At 45.7% G+C, this 12,843-nt stretch overlaps 1 protein-coding gene across 2 annotated transcripts in view; it reads left to right on the forward strand.

Moving 5' to 3' along the window:
- The first annotated feature begins 807 nt into the window (after positions 1-807).
- LOC147456936 (uncharacterized) overlaps positions 808-12,843 on the forward strand; it is a 72,356-nt gene continuing 60,320 nt past the window's right edge. The window contains exon 1 of one of the 2 annotated variants that reach the window (XM_086512010.1): positions 808-1,158. In XM_086512010.1, the coding sequence (XP_086368136.1) occupies positions 1,074-1,158 (85 nt within the window). In that variant the 5' untranslated portion in view covers positions 808-1,073. The remainder of the gene's footprint in view (positions 1,159-12,843) is intronic. The other variant, XM_086512009.1, reaches the window with a different exon arrangement.

The following is a 12,843-nucleotide window of genomic DNA, read 5'->3' on the forward strand; positions in this document are numbered from 1 at the left end:
GCCAATCCATGATGACACTCAAGTTTTGGATCTTTTGCCATTGGAATTAAAGAAGTTTTGAATTTAAGCTAACAAGTGATGAACTCACAAGCCCCAAAGTTCATGGATTCTTAAGATATTCTCAATGCGTAATAAATATTCACTACCTCTATTCACCAATAAAATAGTAGTATAACCTGTGCATTTTTTGAAAAATAACCTCTCCTTTTTCATTAGCAAAAAGGGGAGGCATCACTAAGGCCTTACCCCTTTGGGGCATACCAAAAAGGTGAGAGAAATTTAGAAAGCTTCTTAAATCAAGATAAAGGTTTAATGCTGGTGTCTCTTGTAGCTATTTCCTTGATGTTGCTCATAACAATCGATGTACTCGCTAGAAGAACATGAGAATAACACTGTTGAACCTATGTAGAGAACTCATATCATCAAACATGGCAACAATTTACAGTACAATAATTTGAAATATCCAACTTGGGGGGGGGGGGGGGGGGGGGGGAGAGAGAGAGAGAGAGAGAGAGAGGGAGAGAGCAAAAGCGCTCGTAAGAATACCTTTCAACCTTGTTTTTGGCCTACATAAAGCCTTTGTAAAGCATTAAACTCTTGGGAGCAATTGTGGATTTTTGGATAAAGCTTGTTAATTAGTGCCATGGCAAGTTAATGATGGCAAACTTAATTTCTTCATATTTATTATATGAGAGGCATTAAATAGTATGTACGGCACTGTGAGATGTGAGAGGTAGTTCACAATTCGTTCTCCCATTTATGCAAAGAGGAGCATTGAGCAGTGGGCCAGATATTTCTCATCCTCTTATCCGTGCTTCTTGAATTTGAAAGACTTAGGAAGGTGCCACAGGGTTCGATCTTGCGTTGTTCTCAAATTTTGCATTGCACATTGCAGTCCCCCGCGGGGCCACAACAGAACAGGCAGCTCTCATAGTCTACTCATCAGTACTGCTTAGAGAAGGGGCCAAACAGTAGGACGGACACTGTTCAGACTCCGCTTGCTAAAGAGTGCCAGAGTCCAGACTCTGAAAGCTACTCCTTGTTAGTGCCTGGCTCCCGAGTTGGTTGGCAGCATGACCTCTGTCAAGTCTTTGTACATTTACCCTATCAAGGCCTGCAGAGGAATATCTGTGGATGTTGCTTATCTCAGTCCTACAGGTAAACCCTCCAAAACCCAACTCAATTAACCCCCCCCCCCCCCCCCCCCCCCCCCCCCCCCCCCAAAAAAAAAAAGCAATGCACCTTGAGGGGGGGGGGGGGGGGGGGACGCGCACACACACACACACACACACACACACACACACACACACACACACACAAGTAGTTAACATTGGTACTATACTTCAAGTGGGAGACAAAATCGCCCAACTTGATAAAGTAATGGCTGGTGAATTGGTGGAATTCGAAGTCGGTATAGTTGGCATTGCTTCGCATTCTGAGTTCGATAATGTTGAGGCTGTGTTGACAGGTCACACACACACATTTTTTGAATGCTTTATAGCTTTATACCCATTAGCTTGTTAGTGGAGATGCTTAGTCTAGTTATGCTGCTGATGGTTATATGTCCCGTGGATGACTACCATGAGTCTATAACTTGCACTTTTTTTTTACAGCTGAATTTGGTATTTTCCTGGATTCAGCCTTCGAAGTGCAGAAATAATCATGCCCTAAGGATGGTAAAGACAATAGCACCCAAGAGGTGTTGGACAGAAACGGTAGATAGACACAAACGAGTAAAACCATTCAAGATAAAGGGATCTCTTCGGAGGGAAGGGAAAACTGTAATATATGTTGTACACATATGCAAAATGAGGCAAAAGGCTCTCAGTGACACTTATGGAACTTAATGTACTTTGTTGAATCCAAATAGTTCATAGCACCGAGGCATGGATAGCTCACCCAACATGCAAATACCTGACAAGAAACATGTTGAAGCCAAGGTTGAAAGGACTTACAAAATCATAGGAAATTCTCCTCAGGACTCAGGAGCTAAGTGTAAAACACAAGAAGCGGCTGCAACACCACTGGAGGTTGAACCCAAGCCAAGCATCATCTCCATGCAAACACCCTTCTTTGAGGGATGGATGACTCTTCAACAACCTAGAGAGACATTTCACCACCAAAAGATAGGTTTATCCAAGATTGAAAGAGTTCTCCCATATATCAGCAATTCATGGTTCCAGCTCCATGTTAGTATAAATGCTTTTTCATTATAATTGTGCAAATGAGAGGCATATATACTTATCTTATCTTTTGCTGCTTTCTCATCTTAGGGATAGAGAAGCTATTATTCAATCAACATGAGATTGCACACCCAATCTTTTGAGGAATCCTCTGTTGAAAAATCAAGAACACTATTATCATAATCAGCCGCATTGTTCACAATCTGGTTGTTTTTCAGAGACAAAAAGATCCCTTTTTGGCTCTCTAAAAGCTAATCATATTGGAGAGAGACAAATCTCTCTCCAATATGATTAGCTATCATAGGATTCACTAATAGTTCTAATTAGCTTCTTTTCAATGCGGATAGGTTTGTTTACTTGCTGTAAGGTTACGCATAGCCTGTCACAAAATGGGAGCGTACACGAGCACTTAGAAATCTGAAAAATAAAATACTTTGCAAAGGTGAGAGAAGGGAGAAGATCGACACAGTATTGGGGACCAGAAGATGGGCTGGTCCCCCCCCTGTCAAAAGTATTCTTTATTCAGGGAGAATTCTTATACAAGCACGAGAACTCGAGGAAACCTCTCCGTTCTGTAATCTTAGATCCGAAGGTCGTGCTTTCCCGTAAAGGGCTTGGGCACAAGGCCGTTCCTTCCCGTGAGGGACTTAGGCGCGAAGCCGTACTTTCCCGTAAGGGACTTAGGCGTGAAGCCGTACTTCCCGTGAAGGGCTTTCCCGTAAGACGGGAGGTTCCTGCAAAACAAACCACACAAAGCAATAATTCTCAATGCGTATCAACACCTTATACTTGTCGCTCCTTGCTCAAAAAAGCGACCCTCGTACTTAGTCGTCACACAAACACTTGCAATTTCCGTCGCCAACACTTGCTCCAGAATCCCAGCGCTGGCTTCTTCTGCTGCTTCCGGCGTGTCTAGAACTGGAACGCTTGCTGCCCTTTTATAGGCCCTTGCACCCGGCGGGAATAGAAGTCGAAAAAGCAGAACCTTGGCGCCCCTAGAGAGAGGAGAGAGAGGGATCGTTGAATGTGGCGCTTTCTAGAGAGAGGAGAGAGAGAGCTTGCTGTTTTCAGCCCCTCCCTACAGTTTGCGTAGGTTTTTTACGTAAGCTTTTTGGGGATGCTTTATTTTATTAATAAAAGGACTGGTCACTTAAAAGTGACCGGCCACTTTATAAAATAAAGTGTGAACCTGTTCAAACTTTAAAAACTCACTCAGTTAGTGAAAATAATGCTACACGAACACATTCCAGGCGTCCCCGGGTGCAGAACACGGCACAGATGCAGTGCAGACACAGACTCCTCGCAGGAAAGCATCTGCCCTCCTGCGAATGTTCCTGCTTTTTGTAAAAAACTTCATTGAACCCATCTTTATTCTTGTGCTTGCGTTCTTACGCGTATTTTCTTACTCAGTTCGTATTTCCTCCTTAGCCTACGGAATGCCCCCTTATTGATGCACCCGTCACCCATCATGTGACGCATCAGGGGCACTCGTAACCCGGCCCTTTCCACCGAACTTACGGAAACTCCTTTGCGATGTTTACCGTCACCCATCAAGTGACACATCAGAGTTGTCCGTTCTTGATGGCACTTCTTATAGCTACAATCTTTTAACAGTTCTTAGTGTACACAATAAAATATCCTAAAAAAGAAATTAATCATTAAAAGAAAAAGAATAGTTCAATTAGCAACATCCCTCTGGCTTCTAAACAGTTGACCTCAACTGTAGCGCTTGGACATATACCTCCAGTATCTCGGGATAAGCTGCTAATTCCTCCTGCGTCATCCACTGAGCATCTAGATTCGATTAGTTCTTAAACTTAACCAAATACTTCCGTGTTATTTTTCCGGACTTGAGGGGCCGCTCCTGATGACTTACTATCTGCTCCGGTTGGAGTATTTCTTCTGTTTCCTCAACCTCAGGAGGTTCCTCAGTACTAGGCTGACTCGGAGAGGCGGTCCCACATATGGCCGGAGTAAACTGACATGGAAAGCATTATGGATCCTCCAATTAGGCGGTAGCTCTAATCGGAAGGTGACATCATTCACTTGCTTAGTGATCTTAAACGGCCCATAATAACGGGTAGAAAGTTTTACCACCTTCCCCTTATGAGACGCTTGTTTCTTAAGTCTTGCCTTCTCAAACTTGAGTAAGACTAACTGTCCGACTGGTAAGTCTAGATTCCTCCTGTGCTTGTCTGTAGCTTTCTTATGCTTTTCCTGAGAGCGTAGAATAGCTCTCCTAACTTGCCCGTAGGCTGTGTCCAAATCCCGGACAAATTCATCTGCTGCAAAGATCTTATCCTTGGTTAAAAGGATCGGTTGAAGCAAAGGCTTACCATAGAGAATCTCAAAAGGTGCTTTCCCCGTTGATGAGTGTATGGTATTGTTATACGCATACTCGACAAGGGGCAAATATTTCTCCCAGTCAGATTGCCGGTCTGACACATAAGATTTTAACATATCCAATACTGTGGAATTGGCTATCTCACTTTGCCCGTCTGTTTGAGGATGGTAGGCAGATGAAAAATTCAACTTCGTACCAAGATTATCCAGCAAGGCACGCCAAAAATTTCCTGTCATGCGAGGATCTCGATCACTCACAATAGACTTAGGCATTCCATGATGCTTAAGGATCTGTGCCAGGAAGACCCTAGCCATATGATCAACTTTGATCGTTTTCTTGACTGGTATAAAGTGTGCTTGCTTGCTAAACCTGTCCACAATGGTCCAAATCGCGTCATTTCCAGTCTGAGTTCTAGGGAGGTCCATGATGAAGTCCATGGCAATACTTTCCCAAGGTTCATTAGGCACAGGCAAAGGTTGTAGGAACCCAGGCGTCTTATGCCGATCATACTTCACTTTTTGGCAAACCAAGCATTCCCTGACATACTTATCAATGTCTGCTTTAAGGCTAGGCCAAAAGAAATATCTTTCCATTGCTAAGGTTGTAGGGAGAATACCCCGATGACCCGCATAAGGCGAAGCGTGTGCTTCATCCATGATCTTCCTTCTTAATGGTTCCGCCACACATATGGCCTGATGGTGGTAGAGATAACCGTCCCGAATGGAATAGGGAAACTCATTCTCTCCACGATGTAGCTTTCCCCAAATGGCGGAGAAATCTGGATCATTCGGATACAAATCTGGTAGTGCTTCTAATTCTCGGTGATACACCGAAGTGATAGCGTTCACCCTTGGCCGCCTAGTCAATGCGTCTGCGACCACATTCTTACTCCCAGCTGTGTGAAGGATCTGGAAGTGAAACATAGACAAAAAGTTTGCCCATCTCATCTGCTTCTCAGATAGTTTCCTTTGCGTAAGGAAATACCGCAAACTCTGGTGATCAGTCTTGATCACAAAATCCGCTCCTAGAAGATAGTGCTTCCAATTGGATAAGGCGTGAATCACAGTCGTGAGTTCCTTTTCGTTGATTGATGCATGCAACTCTGCATCCTTAAGCCGTCTGCTTTCGTAGGCCACTGCATGGCCTTCTTGGTTGAACACTGCCCCGATGCAATTGCCTGAAGCATCGCAGGGAACCTCAAATGGTTTTCTTAAGTCAGGCACTATCAAAATAGGTCCATGGCTTAGCAAGTACTTGAGCCGATCAAAAGCTCCTTGTTTTCTCGATCCCCATCTGAAAGGAATCTTCTTCTTTGTCAAGTCATGAAGTGGTCCTGTTACATGAGCAAATCCTCGGACAAACATTCGATAATACGAACATAATCCCAGGAAGCTACGTACATCATGTACCGTAGTGGGAATAGGCCAATCTTCTACCACTCGGATCTTGGCAGGATCCATACTCACTTGATTATGAGAGACTATATGGCCGAGATAGTGTATCTCTGAGAGAAAGAACTCGCTCTTCTTTGCATTCACATGCAACTCATGCTTCCGCAATTCTTGAAACACTAGGTCCAAGTGCTTTCGATGTTCCTCTTCTGACTTAGAGAAGATGAGTATGTTGTCAAAGAATACTCCCGTAAAAGCTCGATACGGGCTGAAAATGCGGTCCATCATGCGATTGAACGTCGCAGGAGCATTGGTCAAGCCGAAAGGCATTACCAAAAATTCATACAGTCCAAAGGTTGTGCGGGAAGCAGTCTTATGGACATCCTCAGGGGCGATCTGTATCTGATGATACCTACTCTTTAAGTCTATGCGACTAAAGACACTTGCACCCTGCAACTTATCAAGTATATCATCAATCCGAGGGATCGGAAAGCGATTCTTGACCGTGATCTTGTTTAAAGACCTATAGTCTATGCACATTCGAAACGTGCCATCTTTCTTCTGCACCAGTAGAACTGGAGAGCAGTAGGGTGAAGCACTTAGCCGTACTAACCCTTTCTCTAGAAGCTCGTTGACTTGCTTCAAAATTTCCTCTTGCTGAGCAAGACTCACCTGATAAGGGGGTTGATTGGGAGGCGAGCTACCCGGTATGAGATCTATGCGGTGATCTTCCGGACGTATCGGAGGTAGTTCATAAGGGAGTGTTTCCGTGAAACAATCTTTGTACTTGTTAATAAATTGAAAACGTTTAATGTCCAGACTAGAGAGTGAATCCCCACTAGTTTTATCCTTCTCACTTGCAAAAATCAAGCAAGCAGAAACACACTTCATTTCTTTCTTAATGGAGATATGGCTTACAATTGGGAATTGCCAATCTCCTACATCAGCATGAATCTTTATTTTCTTACCCCCATGATCAAAAGTGAGGGTCTTTTCCACATAATCGGGAATAGGTGTCATGTGGAAGTGCCATGGCATACCCAAGACGATATCACATCCCTCGATGGGTGCCATCAAAAATGATTCGCGGTCCTTGTACTCGCCAATCCGAAGATTGAACTGTCCTTGCACGGGAGTTGCATTGGTTGTCAACCCCTCGAATGCCGATCCGGATGTAACCGGTGTGCCAAGCTGAGCCGGTGTGAGGCACAAACGTTCCGCAGTATCCAGGGAGATGAAGTTATCCGTGGATCCTGGATCATAAAGAATCAGTACTCGCTGGTTGTTCAGAGACCCCCAGCCCTTCAGAAGCTGACGCTTCCCTTTCTCCGTTGCCGTGTTTCCTTGAACATCTGGAATTGAGTTCGAGCTTGGTGGAGCGGGTTCCTTCCTTGCTTTATCTTGCCTCGTAGAGGCTTGTTCTTGCCATTGCTGCTTTAGAGGGCAGTCCGGCTTCATATGGCCTTTCTCTCCACAGTAGAAGCATCTTCCTTCCTCTCTGAAGGTTTGGAGTTGACTAGGAGAGAGATACTTAGTTCGCTTGCCATTGCCCTCTGGCTTCTTAGAATGATCATGGTCCCTAGATGAAGGACGTTTTCTTCCTTGGCCCCCTTGGTCATCGTAGACCCCTCTTTTTCTTGCACGGTAAGTGCTATGCTCCATTTTTCTGGGCGTCCGAGTTGAGTGCAAATCCTCAGCAATGATTGCTGACTCCATCATCCTCTGAAGGGGTCATGCGGATACTCTTTCATACTCTTTCGAAGCTGCGGTTGAAGACCCGCTTCGAACTTTCGTTTCTTTTCCTCGTCGGCAATCTTCATGAAGGGAGTGACCTTCAGAAGAACCGACCAATACTTGTCCACATAAGTCGTTACTCTTTCACGTTCCTTCTGGGCAAGCCAGTCCCATTCCTTCCGTATGTCCTGCTCGAAGTCAGGTGGAAGAAATTGTTCATAAAATTCAGATTTGAAGCTCTCCCAAGTTTTGGCCTGAGAACCTTCCAGAATCTTGGCTAACCACCAATTACTTGCCGTTTCCTTGAGGTGCATCCCCACATGGCGTAATTTGGATCTTTCTGTGAAGTGCCCATTGGTAAAGGCGACTTCAAACTGTCTTATGAAGGACAGTGCTTTGGAGATGTCTCTCCGTCTGTTGTAGGTTTCGAACTTGATGTCCTTGTCGCCCGATTTGAAGACTCTCATGCGATGTTGAGACTTGCGACCATGCTTCTTGAATCGAGGCTTATCTTTAGGTTGATGTAGGGTAGTAGTAGTAGCGGCTTCCTTCTTCTGATGAGATGATCGAGAAGTAGAAGTATAATCAGGAGAATAGGATGGAGATGAGATATAGATGTCCTTGCTCTCGTCTAGCAAAGAGAGCGCTTTTTCCTGGCCTTTCCTTGGAGTAGGCCGTTCATTCCGATCCGAAGATCCTTTGTGCACCTCGGCACGTTCTTCTTCTCTTTCCTCTTGTGGTCTCACGCCAACAGTGTGGTTTGGATGCCTGGCTGCATCGGTTCTATTCGTTTTCTTCATTCCGCCCAAGAGCTTTTGGACATCTGGCAATAGTAAGATTTGTTGCAAATCCGCAAGCTCAGCTTGCACTTGTTGAAGCTCCTCTTCAACGCTTCTCCCTTGGCCCGACATGGTTCTTCCCGTTCTTCCTGGAATCGTCCTTCTTTGCAGAGAAAGAGAGGAGTCCGAGCTCTGATACCACTGTCACAAAACGGGAGCGTACACGAGCACTTAGAAATCTGAAAAATAAAATACTTTGCAAAGGTGAGAGAAGGGAGAAGATCGACACAGTATTGGGGACCAGAAGATGGGCTGGTCCCCCCCCCTGTCAAAAGTATTCTTTATTCAGGGAGAATTCTTATACAAGCACGAGAACCCGAGGAAACCTCTCCGTTCTGTAATCTTAGATCCGAAGGTCGTGCTTTCCCGTAAAGGGCTTGGGCACAAGGCCGTTCCTTCCCGTGAGGGACTTAGGCGCGAAGCCGTACTTTCCCGTAAGGGACTTAGGCGTGAAGCCGTACTTCCCGTGAAGGGCTTTCCCGTAAGACGGGAGGTTCCTGCAAAACAAACCACACAAAGCAATAATTCTCAATGCGTATCAACACCTTATACCTGTCGCTCCTTGCTCGGAAAAGCGACCCTCGTACTCAGTCGTCACACAAACACTTGCAATTTCCGTCGCCAACACTTGCTCCAGAATCCCAGCACTGGCTTCTTTTGCTACTTCCGGCGTGTCTAGAACTGGAACGCTTGCTGCCCTTTTATAGGCCCTTGCACCCGGCGGGAATAGGAGCCGAAAAAGCAGAACCTTGGTGCCCCTAGAGAGAGGAGAGAGAGGGATCGTTGAATGTGGCGCTTTCTAGAGAGAGGAGAGAGAGAGAGCTTGCTGTTTTCAGCCCCTCCCTACAGTTTGCGTAGGTTTTTTACGTAAGCTTTTTGGGGATGCTTTATTTTATTAATAAAAGGGTGGTCACTTAAAAGTGACCGGCCACTTTATAAAATAAAGTGTGAACCTGTTCAAACTTTAAAAACTCACTCAGTTAGTGAAAATAATGCTACACAAACACATTCCAGGTGTCCCCGGGTGCAGAACACGGCACAGATGCAATGCAGACACAGACTCTTGCGTGAAAGCATCTGCCCTCCCGCGAATGTTCCTGCTTTTCGTAAAAAGCTTCATTGAACCCATCTTTATTCTTGTGCTTGTGTTCTTACGCGTATTTTCTTACTCAGTTCGGATTTCCTCCTTAGCCTACGGAATGCCCCCTTATTGATGCACCCGTCACCCATCATGTGACGCATCAGGGGCACTCGTAACCCGGCCCTTTCCACCGAACTTACGGAAACTCCTTTGCGATGTTTACCGTCACCCATCAAGTGACACATCAGAGTTGTCCGTTCTTGATGGCACTTCTTATAGCTACAATCTTTTAATAGTTCTTAGTGTACACAATAAAATATCCTAAAAAAGAAATTAATCATCAAAAGAAAAAGAATAGTTCAATTAGCAACATAGCCGGTAATGAACACGGCCAAGATCAGAGATCACAAAGCTCACAAACACTTCTACTTAAGTCCTTGTCCATTGTGGGGGAGAAAGAAAGAAAGAAATTAACATCTTCTAGAGGCCAAACTCGGCCTATGAGACAAATCAGTGTGCATTTGTCTTACACCCTTGGTATTCAAAACGTAAAAAGAACAGAACGGGTATACAATAACCGTGGGAGAGTAAGCTAGATGAGGATGGAGCCATAGTTGCAAGGGGTTTTGGAAGCGGAGAAACAGAAACAGTTGGGAAATGAGAGGAACGGAGTTTCGGGCTTGAGAGAAATTGAAGAAATGGGAAATGGAAATATACTATATAGATAAATTCATATAAACATACTAGATAGTATATCATAAATAGATGTTAATTGCAAAGTCATCCGGAACGGGAACGGGCAACGGGAAGGGGAGGGTCCAGAACGGAACGGGACCGGGGAGAAGGAGGGGGGTCGGAATGGGAACGGGTCCGGAACGGTTGACTAAACTAAGGCTTGAATTACCTCCATTCAACTAAGTCCCAAATCTACTCCTAAACAACCTCAAACGTGCCCCAAATATGTCCCCCAAAATCTGCGCCCAAATGCCTACTTCTACCCGTTTCGCCTCTTGTTCTGGAGCACCGTTCCGGCTACACCCTGTTCCGGAACGGCGTTCCATTCCTAACTCCATTTCGGGAGCGGGACTTGTTTAGAACATCGGTTCGGAACGTTTGGGCTGCGTTCCGCCTGATCCCTTACACTGATTAGCTGCAGAGTGTATTGAAAACTTTCAACACTTTGCATTTATATCCTTGACCGTTCAAAGTTTACTTCATAGCAATCAACCATCTGTTATCACATCAAGAGTCGAAGACTAATGCATTCTACTTAGTATTGCACACACACACGGAGAGAGAGAGAGAGAGAGAGAGAGAGAGAGAGAGAGAGAGAGAGAGAGAGAGAGAGAGAGAGAGAGAGAGAGAGAGAGAGAGAGAGAGATTTTGGCTCCGATGCTTTTTGGGAAAGTTAGCTTTTCATGGCATGTTGCTTTTAGGCCAAGAGTTACGTCCCTACACATCAGGATAGGCGCTTGAGCTATGTCTAGCTAGTGTGAACCAAACCTACATGTAAACACACCTTTAGTTGAAGAGATTTTAAGAAGGGCTGTGAAGAAGTCGTATAAATAGGACTAAGCTCTCATTTGTGAGCCATCTCTTGGCAGCTCTACCCACATATCCGCTTGGTGTGGGCTTGGTGGTATGGGACATTAGCCCTTGTGGTAGAGGCTAGCCCGTTGGTTGTAGCCGCCCAGGCTCGGGAGTGAGCCTGTATTGGCTCTATGGCTGGGAGGTGAGTCATAAAAAAAACGCTCTCTATGCTCGTCTTTGTGTGAGTATGGCTTGTGTCATGTCGTGTGCAGGAAGGATTTGGCGAGGGACTAACATTGGTATGAGAGCCTCTTTCTACTCGTACATATGTCATGGCAATGTGCAAAAAACCATTAGAGCTCATGAGGCTGCGGTGGCCTAGCTTGAAAGGCTCTCCATGGGACGCTGCTAGTAGCAAGAAGAGAGCAAGGGGGCACATGCAAGCTGATGGTGAGAATCTATGGTAAGTCTTTTTTTTTCTTTTGGTGATTTGCACATGGATTCTTAGCACATAGCGTGTAGCGGTTATGCTAGGTCTATTGCTTTCTGACCGTTGAGTCGGAAAGGTGGATTCAGGGGGGGGACCGCCCGTCCGGAGTGCCTGGGCAGTTGGACCAATGTGGACCTACAGGCTACACAATAAGTAGAGGTACGGGGATGATGGCAATTCATTCTCATGGCTGGGTGGTGAACAGGAGACCTGACCCTCTGGAAAGCATACCTGTAGCGATATTACCTTAGAGTAACATTGGTATTAGAGCCTGTCTCGATTTTGGGGCGGCCAGACATGTGAAGAGGGCCTAATTGTTAAATTTTATTATTATCTTGAGGAGTATGTGGATAAACTAGTATTGTGTGGAGCTGAGAAGATAAGGAGAATCTTGCCTCAATGAGGAAGAAAGATAGCGCTCAGAGGGGAGCTATGGAGAGGCGGGACGAGAGTACACATTCTCTAGCTCACTCCTTCTCCCACCCACATTCTCGTTGTGTCCTCTCACCCAAAATCTCTCTCTCTCTCTCTCTCTCTCTCTCTCTCTCTCTCGCGTTCTCTCTCGTTGGCAAGTGGAGGTGAAAATGAGCAGCAGCGCCTAGGCAAAGGGAAAGGTGGCATGCAACCACCGCTCTCGCTCTCTTTTGCTCGCTGGTCGGCAAAAAAGGGGGAAGAGCATCTGCTTGTTCTCTCTCTTAGGTTCCATAGGGGTAGGCGAGTGCCAACTACGTTGCTGATGTCGCCAGCCATGCCGAAAACGCCGCAATGTGCCTCCTGTTCGCCACCGACCAGTAAGGCTTGAACCTGCCCCTGCGCCATCCAGTTGCCAACACGTCATCGTCACGGTAGCAACCTCTGCCGCCTTTTAACACTCACATTCATCACCCCTTTCAGTAGCAACACTGTGTAGCCACTATTGCATCACCCCCGTGAGGCAGGAGATAGAATCTGCCATTCCTCGTGAGCTCACAAAAGGACCTTACGTAGCAACATCGCTGTCCCCACTACCGCCCCGACATTGCCCTTGCTGCATCTCAACCCGCCTTCTTTGTAGCCGCCGTGGCTGTGAAAGCCTTTCGCCATAGTCGTCCACAGAAATAAAAATACAAATTGATTTTTGATTTACAAAAAAAAAAGGTGACCTTTAAGGGGAGGCGGTTCCGACAGGGCATTCACTTCTGGAGGTGGTTCACGCAGGGTAGCGACAAGGAAAAAACATAGAGACTTCATTTGCGAGGAAGGAGAATGTTT

This window comes from Adiantum capillus-veneris, chromosome 5, assembly GCF_014529385.1.
Source record: "Adiantum capillus-veneris isolate H3 chromosome 5, ASM1452938v2, whole genome shotgun sequence".
NCBI classification, from domain to species: domain Eukaryota; kingdom Viridiplantae; phylum Streptophyta; class Polypodiopsida; order Polypodiales; family Pteridaceae; genus Adiantum; species Adiantum capillus-veneris.